The sequence below is a fragment of the Glycine max genome, chromosome 10, assembly GCF_000004515.6.
Source record: "Glycine max cultivar Williams 82 chromosome 10, Glycine_max_v4.0, whole genome shotgun sequence".
Lineage (NCBI taxonomy): Eukaryota > Viridiplantae > Streptophyta > Magnoliopsida > Fabales > Fabaceae > Glycine > Glycine max.
Genome location: NC_038246.2, coordinates 32,520,433 through 32,541,454, shown reverse-complemented (window position 1 = coordinate 32,541,454; position 21,022 = coordinate 32,520,433). Strand labels below are relative to the sequence as shown.

General features: G+C 31.5%; 1 protein-coding gene across 1 annotated transcript; it reads right to left on the bottom strand.

The window, feature by feature from the left end:
• Positions 1 to 9,578: 9,578 nt before the first annotated feature.
• LOC100779687 (uncharacterized protein sll0005) lies at positions 9,579 to 19,507 on the bottom strand. Its single transcript, XM_003535907.5, has 13 exons — positions 18,980 to 19,507; positions 18,704 to 18,853; positions 17,940 to 18,110; positions 16,851 to 16,994; positions 16,285 to 16,390; positions 16,015 to 16,163; positions 15,725 to 15,850; positions 14,677 to 14,820; positions 14,246 to 14,333; positions 13,150 to 13,523; positions 12,142 to 12,468; positions 10,191 to 10,421; positions 9,579 to 9,818 (listed from the first exon to the last, which is right to left on the bottom strand). Exons 1-13 carry the CDS (start codon positions 19,202 to 19,204, stop codon positions 9,684 to 9,686), a joined length of 2,370 nt encoding a protein of 789 aa, XP_003535955.1. The 5' UTR covers positions 19,205 to 19,507; the 3' UTR covers positions 9,579 to 9,683.
• Between the last annotated feature and the right edge of the window lie 1,515 nt (positions 19,508 to 21,022).

The following is a 21,022-nucleotide window of genomic DNA, read 5'->3' as shown; positions in this document are numbered from 1 at the left end:
CACCACCCAAACCCACCTATAGCCACCATTAATCCGCCCCTCAGGATCCAGTGCACCACACCACCAAAACATACCACACAGCAAAAAACCCGTAAACCTCAATCTGCAGTGCACCAAACCCCTCGTATCTCGAGATTGCGAAGTTAGCACACACCCGTGAGAGTTAGATCTAGCGTCGCATCAACCTAAGACTCAAGCCATTTTCATTGTCAGATCTGTCGTCGTCGTGAGGACGTGGGAGAAGGGGCGGTGGTCAACGAAGTTGGAGAAAGCGTAGTGGAGGAGCGGATTCCAAGCAGGAGCAACCTTTCTCTGTCAAAATCCACGACATTCACGCATGCGAGGAGGGCCACCACGGTGTCTCTGATGGCAGCGGAATGAAGAGTCAGAGAAGCTACAACGGCGTTTCACAGGAAGAGGAATTGATTTTGGATTTGGGTTGGGGTCGCTGATGCGTTTCAGAATAATTTAAAAAGTTTTACCAAATGAGCTATAAGTTATTCAATTTTAAAATAATTATATTAAAATAATTCAAATAAAGATTTATAGTTAAATAAGTGAATAAATATTAAATTCAAAATAAAAATTAATAAATATAAATATTATGAAAATTAAAAACTATCATTATACGACAATTCGTAAATTAATTATAGCCGCTGAAATTTATAATTTAACATGATCAATCCAATTGGATAGAAAGAACTAAATAATTCAAATGAATATTTATAATTAAATAAGTGAATAAATATTAAATTCAAAATAGAGATTGCAACCATTAAAAACTATCATTATATCACTACTTGTAAATTAATTAAAGTCGGTGAAATTTGTAATTTAACACGTACAATTCAATTGGACGCAAATAACTAAATTGATGTTTTAGAAAATTTGAGAGCTTGATTGAAGTATTTTTAAATATGAACTCAATTGAACGATTTAATCAAATTTTAAATATGAACTCAATTGAACATCTAATCAAATTTTAAGAGTCAAATTGAGTATTAAACCAAAAAATATGCGTAATTATTTTTATTTTCAAGAAGTTCCGAAACTATAAGCTGCACTTGTTTACATTATTTTAAAAATAATAGCACTTCTATTCAATAAAATCAGTTTTAATTTTTTTAAGATTGGTTAAAACAACCATTTATATAATCGGCTATTTATTCATAACCAATTAACCATTTATATAATTGAATTTGTATATAACGGTTTTTAAAACCAATAAAAAGTTATACCAAACTATAATCAGTTGTACAAAAATGATCATGGGTATGGTTATTTGAATAACCAAACTATTAACAATCCTACAAGGGAGTTGAGTGCCCTGGAAAATTGTCTTTTATGTGATAATCATTTTGAAAATGATTGGCACTTATTCTTGGGTGCAATCAATCAAGGGCTGTGTGGCAACATTCTGGAGTTTGGTCAACCATCCAAATAGACGTAGAGGACTCAGAAGGTTTGAAAGAATGTATCTTTATGCTGCTGCGGAAGTTGTCTTCAAGCAACCACCAGCTTTTAGTGACTAACCTTTGGTGAATATGGCGTAGACGTAATGAAGCAGTGGTTGTGTGGGAAAATTTAGGATATATTTTGTTTGTATTTTTATTTTCTGTTTTCAAACTAAAAACAGGTCTAAAAATGAAAAACAAAAATAGAAAATAAAATACAAACCAAACAACATAGAAATCCAATTTATATTTCTTACTCTATTACCCTCTCATGCAGCGAATCAGCGTGCAATTTATCTTCCTACAAGGCTCCAAGTATGCAATTCACAATTATTAATATTAAAAGAATTTTTCTTTTAAATAATAGAAGAAAATAATAGCCCACACATTTTTTTTATCAGCCAAATATTAGTTGTTAATGTTATTGAAAAAAATTTAAACCCATTACCTCTCTCTTCCATCCCTCGCTTTCAACTACCAAATCAACGGTATAACACCAATAATCTGCATAATTGACTTGACATATGCCAGCTGTGATAAAATGAGTGTTTTACGGCATGATTAAAATTTTATATATATATATATATATATATATATATATATATATATATATGTGTGTGTGTGTGTTTTATTATTGATAGATTCTTTCGTCAACAAGTTAAAAAAAATTAGATCAAAATGTCATTTTAGATTATTTTTTGTTTATTTAGTGTTTAACATAACTTTGTATTATTTTCAAATATAAAAATTTTCACTTTTAATAACATCAAACCCTTAATGAGAATGATTTATCATTACTATAACATCTACAAGTTATTATCTAGTAATGATGTGTTAAGAATAGTCCCACATCGGATAATTCATGAACATGATAAGTGCTTATATAGCTGGGTAGACCACCCCCTTATGAACCGGTTTTTAAGGGGACCTTTCGGATGTCTATGCTGCACTATAAAATTTAATATGGTATCAGAGCCATCTTCTACTTCTATCCGGTGGGTGCCGCCAGCCCTCGCTTTGTGGTGACGAGCCTTGGCTCGAGGGGGCGTGTTAAGAATAGTCCCACATCGGATAATTCATGAACATGATAAGTGCTTATATAGCTGGGTAGACCACCCCCTTATGAACTGGTTTTTAAGGGGACCTTTCGGATGTCTATGCTGCACTATAAAATTTAATATGATGCATTAAATTTTTTAAGTATTGTAAAATTTATGATTTACTATTTTGTTTTATTATATTGTTGAAATGTTTAATTGATATGTTATTCATAAATATTTTGTTATTATCTTTATATGAAGTGGACTCTTACGAATCTACAAGTTGAGTTCACGAATTAAGTCTATGAAACTCTCGAGTTTGATAACCTTCTATATACTATCTATAAAAGAGAACCCTCTAGAAATTCCTAAAATACCTCTGCCTAAGATTATGACAGCGGTTCATTTCCTTGGTTTTTTGGTCATTTTATAGCCCTCTAGCTTTGGCTTGGTTTTGTGCCACCTGTTCCTTTGTTTTGTGCCAACTGCCTCCTGTGTTTCCTTTTTCCTTGCCACGTTGAGATGTTTCCTCTCTCTTCATCTCTTCTTTACACAAAGCCTGAGCATTTTTTGTTTTTGCTTCTCTTCTCATCTTCATTCTATTTTTTGTTTTTACGATTTTGGTTTGGCTTTGAGTGTCATCGTTTTCCTCTACAGGAAAGAGATTCGTGAAGCCATCGAAGGTTACAAAAGATATACATACTGATCGTGTAAGCCCCTTTTGCTTATCGCTAATCTTCAATCGTTAATCTATCACCGTTTTTTGTCTGATTTTTTGTTTTTTTTTTATGTTTCGTTGTTGTTTTTCCCTAAAACTCATATTTTTTATTTTGTTCAGACTTTTACGGGAAAGTCTATGAGTTTTTATGCATTTTCCTCAGTTGTTATCTGGATTTGCATGCAAGCTCTGCACCTCACAGTATCTTTTTGTGTTTTTTGCGATTTTTATTTGGATCAGGGTGTTTGTGGCTCAGTGGTATTTCGCGTTCAATCGGTTACAATTGGCCTCGACCCAACATGAAAATCGGTGTTAGGACCATTCACGCAACTTCCTCTTACCGGAACGTTCCTGTTTCTCGCAAAGGTTTTTTCTTTTCCACTTTTTTTCCCTTCCTTCTATCTTTTTCAATAATCTGTCATTGTTTTCCTCTTTTTGTTCCTTTTGATTTTCCTGGGCTATCAATGAAGAAGCATCCAACAGGAAAGTTTTTTCCCTTTTTACTATTATGCATGTTTGTTTCATTGATATTTGCTTCTATTTGGAAGGTTTTAATTTTATTTGTTGTTATGCATGTTTTCTTCTTAATAATAGTTATTTTTTCTTACTGATTTTTCAATTTTGTTTTTGGTTCCTTTTTATTTTGCCGGGCTATCAACGAAGAAGCATCGAGTAGGCATGTTTTTTCCTCTTTTGCTGTTATGCATGTTTGTTTCATTACTATTTGTTTTTATTTGCAAGGTTCTAATTCTGTTTGTTGTTATGCATGTTTGCTTCTTAATAATAGTTATTTTTTCTTACTGATTTTTCAACTCTGTTTTTAGTTTCTTTTTTATTTTCCCGGGCTAATTTTTTCGTCATCTTCCCCATATGGGTTGTAAGTTATCTGTTTGATGAAATTCCTAAATGAAGTTTTAGTTTTTAATCTTAAAAATTCATGTGCATCAGTGCGCATCCTACAAATTCCACGTTGGGTGTCTAATGAATGATACATGCAAGATTTTGATGATAATCATTGTAACAATTGGTTGGTATTGATATCATTTATATTCTTTAATTATTTTAATCTACTGTTCAACAGGAATAAGCCCAGGTTTTTTGTATTGATATCATCCAACAGGTTTTTTTCTTGCTCTCTCTTAGTTTGTGTTATTTTTTTATTTTCTTTAATTATTATTATTATTATGTAGTTGGATGTCCTTTTTATGTTATAATGACCGAGTGAACTTTGAAATTTTTCTTTGAGGTTCATGGTGTATGTAGGTGGTGATAACAAAGAAAACCAAAAAAGGTCTTAGAAGATTAAAAATGTACTCTCTTGACTTGGTTCCATTGCCTGTGCTTAAAGTTTATAACTATTGTTGGTCAAAAGCTTTAAAAAAAGTGATTTTAAGATTCTGAAAAATGTGAGTTTTTGTAGAGACTGTTTTAGAAGCTATTATTATTATTATTATTATTATTATTATTATTATTATTATTATTATTATTATTATTATTATTATTATTATGTAGTTGGATGTCCTTTTTTATGTTATAATGATCGAGTGAACTTTGAAATTTTTTTTTTAGGTTCCTGATGTATGTAGGTGGTGATAACAAAGGAAACCAAAAAAGGTCTTAGAAGATTAAAAAGGTACTCCCTTGATTTGGTTCCATTGTCTGTGCTTAAAGTCTTTATAACTATTGTTAGTCAAAAGCTTTAAAAAAGTGATTTTAAGATTATGAAAAATGTGAGTTTTTGTAGATACTGTTTTAGAAGCTATTCAATGTAGTTTTGAAAAATAATGTAAAGTCTGATCGTTTTCAGATTCAATTTATTTCCAAAGAAAGCTTATGGATTACCCAAACATGTTTAACATACTTCAAAAGAGATTTTAAAAAAATCATGAAGAATGCACTGTATATTTTTCCTTCCTTTGTGAAGGAACTATGTCATTTTCAGCATTTATTCCATAGTAATGTACGTAGTACTGTCTCACCTTATCACTCTTTTTAGGATTTAAAGAGAATGACATTTTAGGTTCAACAATTTACCTTTACCTTCTACTACCATTGATTTGTGGCATGAATTAATTTTGGTGTACCCTGCAAGTTTGACTTTCAATAAAGTACACACTGGTGTTTTAGCTTCTGAATAAACACAAGTTCATGATTGCAACTTGCAAGTTTTGTTTTCTTAACCAGGAAACAATTGGTTCCATTGTCTGTTGCTTAAAAGAGTAGTCTAATATTTTACTTTGTAACTTTCAATCTTCATGGATACTTCAGATTCAACATTTTTATCCCAAAAGTTTCAATTTTTTTAAAACAAGTGCAGAAAATAGACTAAGCCAGATCCACGGGTACTTGAGATTTAGCATTTTTACCCCTAAATTTCAATTTTTTAAACAAGCACAAAAAACAAATTGTTTCTTTGTTAAGTGCTCAGGTCTTCTTTCTACTGTTCATTTAGGCACTAATGGGTTATTTATTCACACACTTATTGATATTTATTCACACAATTATAGTTGGTAATTATAGGTTTAGAAATCTTTCTTTTACATATTCTTTCTTCAAGAATTCTTTTTTTAGTGGGTGAGATGAAGTTGATAAATTGTTTTAGATCATTGGAATTTTACTAGAGAAAACACAAAAAAATTGATGTGTAATTTGGTTTGTGTTTGTAAGTGCTTAAATTAGTCTTTCGTCGAATGATGCTGTGAAATTTTTGCCTTAGTTAAAGAGCAAGGAATTTCCTCACTGCATGGATTTGTCCTCATTCGGTTCTCATTCCTGTATAGTTTATGCCATCTACTTAAACATTGTTTATATCATTGATTTATTTGTATTGCTGCTATATTTTTCTTCTTCTTCTTTATTCATTTTGATGTATAGGTTCTGCACATTCTTCCATGTTTTAGTTGGATATATTGGTTCTGCACAGTTTCTTTCACGTTAGAGGATGACTCATGGAATCCATAAAAATCTTTGTTGCTTTGCGTCTCGCGTATCTCTGAGCCTTATACGAGAACATATACCGTAAGATATAATAGATGCTACCAACATATGCAAAATTTCAAAGGTGAGATTTTTTTTATTAAAATTACCAACAATTAAGTTATTTCTTTATGTTTCAAAATTGTTCCATTGTTTCACTTGTTTCTTTTTTCTTTTTGTTTTTAATGCTGGAGACAATAAGGTTGCCACTTCTTTTTTCTATTTATTTTTATCACAAAATAACCCACATGTTATTTGCGAGATCAGCAAACTTTAAAAGCTAGATTAAGGAGAATTATTATGAAGAACAAATCAAGCAAACAGGGTTCTGTTGTTACAGATTTTATTAAGCTAATTTTGTTTGAATATTGTTTCTTTATGTCCCTCTTTGGAATGGAGTGGCTATATTTTGTTGTAGTTGTTCAACATGTACAATGCTTAATCTCTGTTTCAAGTGAAAACATCAGTCCACAACAACAAAGGTCACATCCTTTGGGTTGAAGCAAAGTTCTGTATTACAAGATTTCATTATCTCTGCTTTATTTGGGTAATTGATGTTTAATGTTCATCAACCTTTAATGCATATAAAGTCATAATCATTATTTTTATAAAAATTTGCAAGAAGCAATGGAAAACCTAATAATATTGTAGTCCCAAAATGTTAGTCTAATTTGATTGCATCATTGATGAGCTATATTTAAAAAAAAATTACATTTGATTCATTGCAGAGCTTTTAAAGGCAGCTATAAAACCATTTTATGGTGGTACTTCATCAAGGTAGTTCCTGTTAGCATGATACGAAATGGAGGGGTCCTATTGTGCATGAGAGGTTAAACATTGGAGTCTATAAAATTTTAATACTCATGTTTATGGATTTTATTCGTGCTCTAATTCCTACATGATATGATATGATATGAGATTTTACCTCATATTTAGACTTCAACAAGTGCAAATAATGAAATGTAGTGTAAGTATGATAAGGACTCATTCCCAGAATTGAAGATTAATGGAGTTTAAAAATGTTGATTAGAAATCAGATATTTCTATTAGAAAAAGAACTTTTCCATAACTACTATCACATATCTAGTTTTTTACCTTATTAGGTTATATTTCTTAACTGGAGCTTGCTAAACCCTGATAGCTGCATAATTTCACATAGGGAAATAACTATTAGACAAAAATGGTAAAATTATCACAGTACCATTTAACAAGCATGAGAACCATCATTCCATCCTATTTTCAAGTGAGCAGTTCCTTTGTTGTCGTAGTTATTCATATTTGCCCCCATTCAATTTTGTAACTAAACCTTAATGACGATGTACCTAAATTGTACTTTGTTCGGTAAAGTTGTCGTGGTGGTAACTAAGGTTAAGTAATATTTCTAACATTTATTATTGTGGTCCCTCAGCCCATAATTGATGTTTCCTATACCAACTTTAATGCTGAGATTCACACGGGAGACAAATCACGTGGGTAATGCAATGAAAATTGGAAAGTTTCCCTACTTTCTCTTTTTGTATTTAATTATTATTATTATTATTATTATTATTATTATTATTATTATTATTATTATTATTATTATTTAGTTATAGTTATTTGTTTCATGTTTTTCCTTCCTTATTGATTTTTCCCGATTTTTTCCCCTTTCTGATTTTCCCGCTTGCAAGATGATCCAGGAAAAAACATTCGGCTGACATGTTTCTTTCTTTGTGCTTTGTTTTATGCATGTTTATTATTATTATGATTATTATTATTATTATTTTGATCGAAGGTTCAAGCTATTTGAGAGGTACTTCAACTTCAAATTTCATGCTATTTTGCTATAGATTTATCTCTTCTTTCTTTATTCTTATTAATTCGTGTTTCATTTTCTTCTTGAAAATTACAGTCATGTTATTCTCATATTTCTTCGTTCGCTATGCGCTTTTGTGATCTCTTCTCTCCACCATGAGTAGATCAAGGCAACCACGAGATTTAAAGACGTTAGTGTTCGTCTTATTTTTTCACTTGATTTTTTTTTAAATAAAATATCATGCTCTGTTACACTCGCTGTGTGTTGATTTGCAATTATCTGATTTCTGTTTGTTGTAAACATTTATATTATAAATGTTAAAATTATTTTTATTATTTATTTAATTCTTTGATTTTGAAAGAGGTAGCAGTAATTCCTAGAGAGAGAAAGAGCCAACAAAAAGAAATTGGGCAAGAAAGCTCTGCTAAAAAAACATTATTATTATTATTATTATTATTATTATTATGTAGGCTCTATTCTTCTATAGTTTCTTGCTTTATTTTCTAATCAGAGAATAAATAAAAAAGATTAGGGAAGAAAATAAATTGGTAATTAGAAGACAAAAAGATTGGGATGACAATGACACTGATTAAATTACCTTTTGTAATTTACAATTTTTGAGAAATGTTTTTGAATGATGTACTTTGAACAATTAGTTAATTATAAATATTAACTTTCTTCATAATTTACTTTTGAATTTAATTTTAAGCCTATATTACAATTAAAAAAAGCTTACAAAGTAACTTGAGGATTCTAGAAACGTTGCATGTTGTGTTCTTGATATGACTCTCTTCTCATCTATCTCGTCGTCATTCCTTTAGGATATATCTTAGCCTCCACCGCCACATTTATCTCTTCTTCTTTAGGATTCGCATTTCTCTTTCTCTGCCACCACACACTCACCTTCAGGTATTTCCTTCTTCCATTTTGTTTTTCTTTTTCGTTCATTGCTTTGTCAGTTAATAGAACATGAACATGGATTTGAAATTGTTAATTTTTCTCTATTATTGCATATAATTAGAGGAAATAGTGTGGTCACCATTAAGGTGCTTCAAATTCAAGTATTTAAGTGTAAATTAACAATTGTTAAGTGACCTGACAAATGTAAATATGAAGTAATTTATATTATAATTGACATGTTATCATATATTTATAAAAAAACTATTTTACTTATTTGAAATTTCAATTCTCAATTTAATTACACTTTCTTTTTTTTACTTTTTAACCCTTTTAGTTTTAAACATTTATTTTGTTTATTATGTTTAAGCCTTATGAAATTCATCTTAATATAATTTGTTAATTTTGTGATCTGAAACAATTGTTTTGCATGGACATCAAGTTTCCTTAATCAAGTGATCCATGCGTATACACAGGTTTTAAATTCGCATAAACATCAACCTTTGAAGTCCCTTAATCAAGTGACTCATACGTATGCACGGATTTCAAATTCACATGAACATCAACCTTTGAAATTTGGTTAATCAAGTGACTCAAACAATTTGACAATTTATCAACTCTACTATTTAGAACTATTTAATATGAATGTTAGTTCTTTTATCTTTTTACAATCTTTTTTTTTATTCTTCCATCGAAAATCATTTAGACAAAGACCCGTGCGTACGCACGGGTTACCGATTAGTTTAAATATATAATACACGTGTAACAATTGTGTGGCCTAAGGCAGTAAAGTAGGATGATTTCTCTTACAAAAATGTGTCACGAATTAATCGGGCTAAAACCCGAGAAGATAATCTGCTAACAACCTCAGGAAGCACTTTAACAGAGATGCCTGGTAACACTGGGAGAAGCTCTTGGATAATCTGAGGAATATTCAGCGCCTATGGCCACCCACAAACAAATAGATGGATAAATAAGTATGTCTAACCTTTTTAGCTTACAAAAAAAAAAGAAGCAACTTACATTTAACATATTCTTTCTAATCCTTTTTATTATTGATTAAAATTTATTGAAAACTACACAATTATGAGTAAGAAGCTCATTAAACAAGCAGTAAAACTCAGAAATTTGTGATTTTCAATAAATTTTGACCTGTAATAAAGAGTGTATCTTTTTTTTTTGCTCAGCAATAAAGAGTGTATCTGAAAGAGTATGTTAAAAGGGGTGTTGTTGATATTTCTCTTGTTGAAAAGAACCACTACAAAGAGTACAAAGATAAAAATCATTACTTTCAGCAGTGAATTCTTCATTACCTGATCAGATGTTCTTGATAGGGAACTTCCTGCGGTCAAGAACTCCACCACCATCCGGACATTGTTCAATATAACTTCATCTTCTTCAGTTATGGTGGGTATAAGAGCCGCAGGCTTAAAGGGTCCCACAGTAGGTACCATACTGAAAACAGGGGTTGCATTCTGAACTCCTAGTAAGGACATTGTTCTTACCAGTTGTTCCCTTGTTACTGCATCAATGCCCTTAACAATCTGCATTCCACCAGCAATAATGTTGGTCAAATATTTAGAAACCACAAACTCCACAATTGAACAGAAGCGAGGAATACTATAGTACATACTATGAAACATATTTGCAACAGCCATACTTAGATTTCACTATAAAATTTACATAATCCAATTAAATATCTTAAAAATATTTACATATTTAATGTATTCTAGTGTTTTTCTTTTTTCCAAGAACCACTGAATCCATGTAGGTGTATGATGTAGCCACTTGTTGAAGAACCTATCAGGAATCAAGAACAAAAATAATCCCCCAAGTTTTCTTGTTTCATTTATTTTCAATTCGTTTCCTTATGACAATAAGACTATAGTACACACTATGAAACATACTAGGGCTAAAATTGTCACCAGATCAGCCAAGAAATTTTAAATTGATATGGTTGTAAGTACTACATGTATGCATTTATACCAACACCACTATTTTGCACATAAAGCTTTCAATAATACAACATCTTATGAATTAAAAACTAAAAAGTATCAAATACCTTGAGTAATCGAATGTAAGACATGATATGAAACATAATACGCAATAGTTGAAGAGAAAGTTGTAATAACACTATTCTCCATCAATTTATGAAATCTCACTATTGACAATAACTACTGAAACACATTTCATATTAATATGATTTCTTTTGTGTTTTTGGCAAAACAAAAGAATTTACTACGTATCAAGAAAAAGGAGAGATACAAATACAAGAAGATAAAAAAACAATAAAAAAATACTTCACTAATGGGGAGTTGCTGAGTTCAATTCAATTGAAAATACGCATAGTAAAATAGCATAAAACAGTGAGTGAATTGAACGTAAAGAATTATTTGAACAAACAGTTGGATTCAATCCACCCAGACTGATCACCACCAGTGTCAAAGGGGAGCCATACTCACTTTTACCAATTATTGAAATAAAGATAGAGAACAGAGAACACCTATTAGGATAAATGAATGCCTTTGCTCTTGATAGGCATATCCTTCAAGTAGGATAATAAGAATCAACTCATTCATCTCTTTCTTACATATAGTTATTAGATAAACATATTGAAAGGCTGAATTATAAATCTTAGATTCATACTTGCACACCTACTAAATTTCTTTGTATTTAGAAAGATTCAAAGTAAGCAAGATAGGAAGATGTATTTAGAAACATTAACAATTACCAGTTGAAAATATGTGATTTTAGATATAGAGGGAGGAAAAGAGATGAAGTAGAATGAAAAAGACAGAATTGTTATTATTGTTACTAGTTGAAAGCGAGACACTTCATGCCTCTATCTTTATTTAAAAAAAAAAAGTTGAAAAAGTAGTGGTAGCAGTTTTTTTTAGGGAAAGTGACAGCAGTTACATTTTGAAGGTTTATGAAAGAAATAAAAACAGTGATATATATTGAAGGATAATTTAGGAATAAGAAATGTGTACACCAAAAGGGGTAATTGCTTTTATTAATAGTTATAGATTAAATAAAATGTATTACAATGTGACGATGCACTTTGTGTTTATAAAACCTAGAGCACTAACCCTTGTTTATACCAATCATAATTCTAACTAATTATAGAAACAAATTGTGATAAGATAAAGAAATATGGTAACTATTCTTAGAGGATAATCTATGATATCATAAGACATTTTTGGATATTTCCATATATTCTAACAATAACAATATAAAAGTTTCTCTAATGCTTCTAGAAAGTACCTCATCCAAAAGAAATTCTCGGAAAAAATTCCCCCTATCGGACAACAAAAATGCTAAAGCTGCTCTTGTTTGCACTGGCTGCGGTGATTGAGGCATAACAGATTGGAATCCTGACAACAAATATTCTGACTGACTAGTAGTAAGAATCCCAAGCTCTGCCATATTGCCATTCATATCCTCTCCACCACCACTTTTGGCAGCAGTAATAAAATTTTCAAAGGCTTGCATGACATCAATAAATCTTTCAGCATCAAAAACTCCAGATTTACCATATATAGTGTAACGTAGAGCATCCCTTAGCCGAGGAGATTCATCCGTGAGGAGCCTCTATAAGAGAACGTGATGAATAAATATCAATTCAGATTACTCAGAAGAATCAAAAGAGTGTCATATAATAGCAGAAGCCAGTTACAAGTGTGGTCAGGCAAAATCAGTGGTTCAGTGTTCAAAGCAACTAACCAGACTGTCAAAATCCATTCTCGTGTCAAGTGGAAACAATATAAAGTTAGTCAAGAATCATAGTTGTAGAAAATTTCAATGAAGAGTTTGCCATATTTCACAAAACTGAAAGTCAGAGATTTATTGAGTTCAAAATTCAAAAGTTGTTTTTCCTCTCATACATTCTGTACAAAATTGTTATTCCTACCTCAAATGCCTTCTTCTAAACCAGGAACATTTCAAATTTAAACAATGTTCACCCTTTATTTCCAGACACTAAACAGAAAATTTTCCATCCAATCCACATGCCATTGGCTTCATTCTTTTTTCCATTGAATGATACAATCTTAACTATGATAACCCAATAAAATCTTGCTAATTATCCCTTTTGGGAAGTTAATGATTATGTTCATTGAAATCAAAACCAATGGATAATCTTATCTGTGCCTAGTACAACTCAAATTTTCAAGCAAATTCAGTGATTAATTATACAGAAATCCATTGGTAAATAATATAAGCCAATATTTAAAGAATGAAACAAGCAACCAAAACATCCACACACCATTATACCTGCGCAATATAAGGATAGGCCTCATCAACAATGGCAAATTCAGAATTTCCTACTAAAGCTATCCCTTCCAGAACCCCAATGGCTCTAATTATAAGGGCAAAGTATGGGGGTATCCTAAAAGGATAATCAAAGGTAATTTGAGCTAAATCCGATGCCAGCTCCTGAAAATTGATGTTTTTTGCCCCTCCACCTTCTAAGGCCTGATCAAAAACCTTGGCAAGAACTGGCAAGATAGGCTCCAAATTGACACCATCTGGAATGAAACCAAGTTTAACAAAGTCTTTTACTATGGCTGGATAATCCCGATGGATGAGATGAGCAATTGCTTCGATCATTCCATACTTTTGATCATCAGTCAGTTTTGTAACAAGCCCTGGTTGCAACATAAAACTTCCATCATTTATCACAATGATTAGGATGATCTTGGAACGGAAGTATTTAAACTAAGAAATATAGTTGTTCATGTCAACAGAACCACTCTGAAGAACAATACCCAGGCACAGTTGCAAATAAAGCACACTTGTCTAATAGTTTAAAGATAAGCCACAAACAAAATCTGACAGATATTAACATATATTTACACATTAATTTTACTAGAATTATAATATATTTATAATTTAATATATATTATCAATAAATAAGATATCATGCTTTATCCCGTACCAAGAATCTTTAAAGATTTAATCTCATGTAATTTTTTTTAATATTATTCTAAATCTTATCTAACTAATGGTTTAACCATTTCAACCAGATACTTTTTGCATTCTTTGTCTGGTCAGGAATGGGTATTTCCTTTTTCATATATAGAAAGAACAGAGAGTGGATATTTTCATTTCAGGATAAGAAATAGAAAATTAAGAGAACCATGAAGATAAAAGGTGCTATAAACATATACTCATAACTATATATTGATATATGAAGAAAATATATAGTTTCTTAGAAAAACTCATTTGCTGACAAATATTATCAGACTTAGGACAGTAAACCTAACATTTAAAGAACAAGAAGCTGCATTTGTCTCTCCTAATCACGAGAAAAAAGTACTCTACAAATATACAATATTTCACTACCAACTATAACAAAAATGATTTTTACCAAAGTCAAGTATTGCAAGTTTTCCATCAGGAGTGCGGATCAAATTCCCCGGGTGTGGATCAGCATGAAAAAATCCAGTATCAAGAAGCTGAAATAAAATGAAAATAAATCAATACAAAAAATAGAATAGTTTATCCAGAATTTACTTATTATATATCAATATTTTTTTGGAATACAATACTGTCTGCCAAGCTTGCAAACATAATCTATACGATATAGTGATATATACATGGACCAAAGTTTAGGTATTCCATCCCATTAAACTATACAATGGTCAACTAAATGTGTAGAAATTTTAGTAAACGACCTATTGTAAGGAAAAACACTCAGATATAAAAGATGGATGATACACAATGACTGCATTTAAAAAAATGTTAGCTGAAAGCTCAGTGATTCTAATGCCTAATGCAAACTAAAAGCACCAAAATTACCTGTTTTAGATAGCAGATGACTCCAACATTAACCAGTTCTCCAACATCATTTTCTGTGCTCTGTGACAGCTTCTCTCCGTCAATCCATTCTGTCGTAAGAACCCTCCTTGATGTATATTTATGGTAGGTTCTTGGTATGACAACCTGAAACTAAAACTGTCAGAAGAAGCAAGAAAATTCTCTTTGTGACCACTCTTATTATTTGGGAATTGTGAAATATATGTTTTAATATGTTTTAATTACAACAGTTTAGTATGGGATTATTTCCCTTATTACTCATTATTTAGTTTCCTTATTAATCAGTAATTGATTGATCTTGTAATCAATATTGATTCCCTTTTCCATATTTTAAATAGCACGAGGTGTGGTCTACATTGACACACAACATTACATAGTAAATAACACTGTTATAGGAACAATTCTAAGAGATAATAAACAAAGTTTTGACAAGCATGTTGTCCTGACAATTTTTAATTAAGTTGTTTCTTCAAATGTCATCATACACTATTTAGAGTTAGCCATATACTGATTATTGGTGGTGAAAAGATGTAACATGTTAACAATTGTTTATGAGCTGAACATCTATTAGGTACAATAATTTTGTAACTTAATGGCCAGAAAATATAGCGTTAACATTCTCAGTTTGAACATAGTCATTAAGCATATACAACCAGTGCCTTGGCCATTAGTAGATATCGAGGCCTCATTTGGTCATTAAGTCAAATTAATCGTATTAAAGGTCATCCATCTAGATTACATATCTTTATTCTCCCTTTTTCTGAGCGAAAGTAGGAGTAGCTAGGGGATGTCAAATAATTATGTGGAATTTCCCTTGGACGGCAGCAGGTTATAGTAAGGAAGATGATCCAGTGAATTAAGATGTTTGTTGTAATGTACAAGCCTAGCAAAGAGAATGGTTGCATCTCCTACCACTACCACCATCTGATTCACCATATATTGAGGTTGAAATAAAACAAGCATGACTTATACGTGATTAAAATTTAAAAGTGGTAAAAAAAGAAAACAAATTAAAAATTAACAGACTTGCCTGTGGTAGGTCTTTCCTCATCATTTCAGCAAAACGGTTTCCATTTTCACCTTCATTTACATAGTCTAACTCCTCAAAAAATCGAGCAGCCCACTCATCAACCAACCCAACCACATCAATGGAGACCTGCAAAATGTTAGGTAAAAATTTGTTTGTTGAGAAACAGACATTTGTAATGATGAATTAATTTAGTATCACCAATTTTCTGCTACCAAGTGTCATTTTTATGAAACAAATAAACAGATAATCAGATATTACTTTAAGTCTCTGCTCACAAGAATTTAACTTGCCTGAGGAAACTTCCGAAGAGCCAAACCCAGGTTCCTAATAATGAATAAATCAATTGTAACTGTCTCAAGAACAAAAGGTCTTTGCACTTTAACAGCCACCAAATCCCCATTTTCTATTAGGCGACCCTTATATACCTGTCCAAGAGATGCTGCATAGGTTTCACAAAAAGATAAATACATGTTGATTAATTAACATAAAAAATCAGCTCTGAGAGACTGTACTTTTCTACTAAGAAAGTAATATATCTAACTGGTTGTCTGGAGAGCTACCAGCTGCAATGGGAGAAGATGATAGTTCAGAATAGATGTTTTGCCATGGCTGACCAAGCTCCTCCTCAATTAGAGCCATAGCCACATCATCTGCAAATGAAGGAACCTTCGCATTTTATGGTATCCCCCCCACACCCCCATCAAGAACAAAGGAATCTCAGCAAAAGGAATAACAACAAAATGTAATTGTGTGATCACTAATATTTTTCACTATGTACAGTACTTAGACAATAATTCTTATATTTAGTGATCTTGGTTCTACCTAATTAAATAAGCTAACAGAAGTAATATGGTAAGTTGTTTGAGAAATTAGAACATAAATATTGAATATGCTACCAGTCCAACTATGTTTCATTTTTCTGAAATGAAGAATAGGTATTTTGCTTTTAAGCTGCTCAAATTGACTGTAGAAATAAATCACATTTGTCTAACAAATCAAATTGTTAAAAAGTTCTCTGAATCACTATTCTGCCAACATAGCTATGTATGGCAATTTATATTTATTTTAAAATAGAAACAATGATGTGGAGAAGAGAAAAATAAAGGTTAAGGAGCAACAAGCTTACTTTATCACAAAGCTTCTGCAGCTCCGTCATTGCTACAGGTGACAGTATATCAGGTCGAATGCTCAATGCTTGCCCAAGTTTTATGTATGCTGGACCCAAAGATGTCACAATTTCACGTAACTCAATAGCCCTAGCAACTTCATTCTGGTTATGGAAAGAGGACAAAAGAATAACCAAAATGTAATCTCAAAATTTGCATTTTTGAACAAAGACTATGAAATATAAAGAAACTGTTACTATTTTCAGAGAAGCTTAAATATTTATCTATAGTCCATACATAACAAAAGCTCAAGCCATAAGCTCTTCAGTACAGAACTAGAACACTTCTGTATACAGCCCTATTTATTCATTATTTAGATATATAACAAAAATTTACAATAATACTTACATAATTCATTAATAGTATTGTAATATAGTTGATTTATATATTTACTGTATGCAAAGTCATTAGTCATGAATCACATGATTTATGATAATACATTATAGCATTGTTTGATCCATTCCACCAATCCACCTAGTAGAAAAAGGCTTTCAATGTTGTTACTGCATATTTATGGTTATTGTATACAGAATAAAAAATACTTTTGTCAGAGCCCATCCGTCACTATTCAAAAACTAGATAATTTCTTAGTATATTAACACTTTTTTTTTCTTGTCCGTTTCTTGTTTTTAGATCCTTTACTTTGGAGGATTTCTTATAATAAAACTTCTCTTTCTGTCAAAAAATAATAACTAATTCAGAAGTGTGCTTGATTTAGGGCTAGTTTGTTAGTATTTTTAAAAATAAAAAACAAATTACTTTAAATAAAAAAATATGTTTAAAGAATTTATAGTCATTATGAAAATTCTTCAAAAAAATATATTTTAATGCTTTCTTAGAAGATGAAAATAGTAAATTCCACAGGAGAAAAAATCTCTAAAAACCTATATTATGATTTTTTTAACATATAAGAAGTCTCTCCAAAACAGAGGAACTGACAAAACACAACAATCATAATTCAGGCAAAGGAAAAAAAAAAAGGCAACATCAACCACCATCTTAAGAATGCAGGTAAGCCATTTTAGTCCCTTAAGACATTGGAGAATTACCTCTTTAACCTTCTTGTTAATCACATCCCAGGCAATACGAGATAGAAAACCTCCTGCAACGGATAACAACTGAACAATGCGAGTTGCAACGGAGCGTGGACGTTTTCCCCAATACGCAGAAATGCTGGCAGGATCATACACCAAAGGTAAAAACTCACTACTCTCATCTACCTACACCATTACATTACAAAACACCAAACTCTGTTAAACTCCTCATCAAAAATGACGTCCAAACAAGTTTAATTCTTATTGGTTAAAAATTTAGTTGACAGAAATAATAGCATATCAATGATTTCTGCCACTTTTCGTGCAAAACAAGTTCAAATATTAAGCAATTTTCTTTTATTTTAGTTTTTATTAAAAAAAACTCATTCATTTCTACAAAATTGTAAAATTAAGTGGTTTTAATCTAAGGTAAAGAACTAAAATAATATCATTCTTATTATATGCAAAAACTAAAATAAAAAAAAAATACAAGAAAAGAAAAGAAAACATCATATTTTTTAAATTAAAAATATATATTAAATATTATTCATGGATAATAAGTTAAAGAGTGTTGTGGCATTGCAAAAGATTTTTAACAATATAATCATTTACAAGTTGTTTACCTTAATAATAATAACTATCTTAAGAATCTTAAGTGACAACGCATTATTATTAAATTAAAATCATAGATAATATCCACGTGCAATGAAAATATGTCATGAAATTCACAGAAATGTCAGGAAAAAAATATTCATTCTCGAAAATTCCAATTTCAACACCTCAACGAGACGAAGTTCAACATCGTCCTCAGCGAATAGCGAATCCCTCAAATTCTGGCCTCGAAGACCTCTCATGAGCGTCGCTAACTGTTCGTCCTCTTCCATTTGCGCCCTCACTCTCTTAATCTCCTTCGAAACATCTCCAATTCTCTGCAAATCACCACAAAGAACAACAACACCACGCGAGATTTAACTATGTTTTCTTCAATTAAACAATAACCAGTTGAATTTGAATCAATTCCGCGCAACGAAACCGGAATCGGAAGAAGAAGCTACCGTGGAGACGCCGTTGACAGCTCTTGTCGGAGGCGGCCTCGAATTTGCTCCGTTGACAGCGGTCTTCGGCGGCGCGGGTTTCGGCTCGGCGGATACGGCGAAGACGCGGCTGGAGCGTTGGCGGAGGTTGAGAAGGTTGCTTTTGCGGCGGTGGCGCGGGGAAGGAGAGGTGGCGCGAGGGAAGGGATCGATTCCGCAGGAGACGAGCTGCGATGCCGCGTCCATGGCGGAGCCAACCGTGATTCTCTTCTCTCTTCTCTCTTCTCTCTTCTTCGCTTCGGCGGTTCTAGAGAGAGAAACTCGTAGTGGTGGTTGTGATTTTGGTACGAATACGAACAGTAAAATGAACTCAATGAAGTGCTTAGTGTGCGCAGAAGGAGCCAAGGACCAAGGTGGAGAGCTATTTTTTGAAAGAAAAAAAAAATGAATTCTTTATTGTTTAAACGTGAGCCATGTAACTCAGGTGTGAGAATTTCTTCAATTTTTGAACGATGGGAAATTTTTTGGTTGGCTTTAAATTGAAATAATTAATTGCCTTAGAAAAAAATAGCGATGCCTTTAATAGTACGAAACTGTTTTCGCAAAGTAGACACTAGACAGGGTATTTTATAAATTGAGCGTTTTATATTTGTTTTAACTTTTATTTAATTTTTATCTTAAGACAAGTAATATCGTGACACTTATGTGTTTCGTGTTGAATGTTATTTGTAACATAAAAAACTCTTTAATATTTGTAAAATATATTTTTCGTTTTTATAATTTAATATTTTTTTCATAAAAAAATTCTCTTAGTTCCTACCATTTTTGTAGAGTACTGTTATAACATTCGTATTATTAAGTAGTTTAATTTTTATTTTAATTCTTATTAATTTTTTATTTTAATTTTCAATTCTATCCTCTTTTGGTTGGCCGACAAATGTTAAATTTTTGAGTTTTTTAAGTCTTTTCAGCTTCTTCTACATCCTTTTTGTGTTCAATTTAAAATTCAAAATTCTCTACCAACATCACCCCCCACCACAACCTCCCTTAAAAGTCATTGCATTATCATAACCACCAACTCTCCACCGTGACCAACTTTCGACCACCAACAAATAGCATTGTTGCACCACTATCGTCGTAATGCATTATCTCCAACCAAAACCATCTCCTCCCCCCTCTTCGTCGATCCCACTCCGCCGTTGCGCTACCACCTTCGTTATGAGATTTTTATTTGATATATGTTTCATATTTTTCTGGTGTTTTTAGTCTTGCTTTTACTTACTTTAATTGTTGAAATTTGTTTTGCTTATGAAGTGTTTGACAAAATGTTTCTAATAGAATCAAGGTCTTTTTTGATTTAATTTTTTAGTTTCGATTTTTGTATATTGTTCCTTTTTTTAGTATAAGGCTTGACTAGGTTGCATTTATGTGTTTCGTTTGAACATGATCTTATTAAGCTTGAAGGACTCGAGAAGCTTCTTCACAATAGTTTCTTTCAGACTTCATATTGGTTTGTTTCAAACATGAAATTTATTTTTACCTAAAATTAGTTCTTCTTTTGCTTATTTTAATTGTTGAAATTTGTTTTGCTTATGAGGTGTTTGACAAAATGTTTATAATAGAATCAAGGTCTTTTTTTGTTTAATTTTTTAGTTTCAGTTTTTGTATATTGTTCCTTTTTTGGTATAAGGCTTCACTAGGTTGCATTTATGTGTTTCATTTGAACACGATCTTATTAAGCTTGAAGGACCCGAGAAGCTTATTCACAATAATTTTTTTCAGACTTCACACCGGTTTGTTTCAAACATGAAATTTATTTTTACCTAAAAAAGTCATTGGTCTGTATAGATGTTCATTTTTTTGCTTGCTTATGATTTTAGGTGTTTATACACCATTTTGGTTATATATATATATATATATATTGTTTAACAACAAAAATCCTTTTCCTGTAAAAGTTTTTCTTTTCTTTCTTTTCTATGATGAAACACACTAGCTTGCTGATTTGTTGTGTTTCATTTTTTTGGGTAATTTTCTGTTCTTATTTTGGTTGATGCTTCTTGAAAC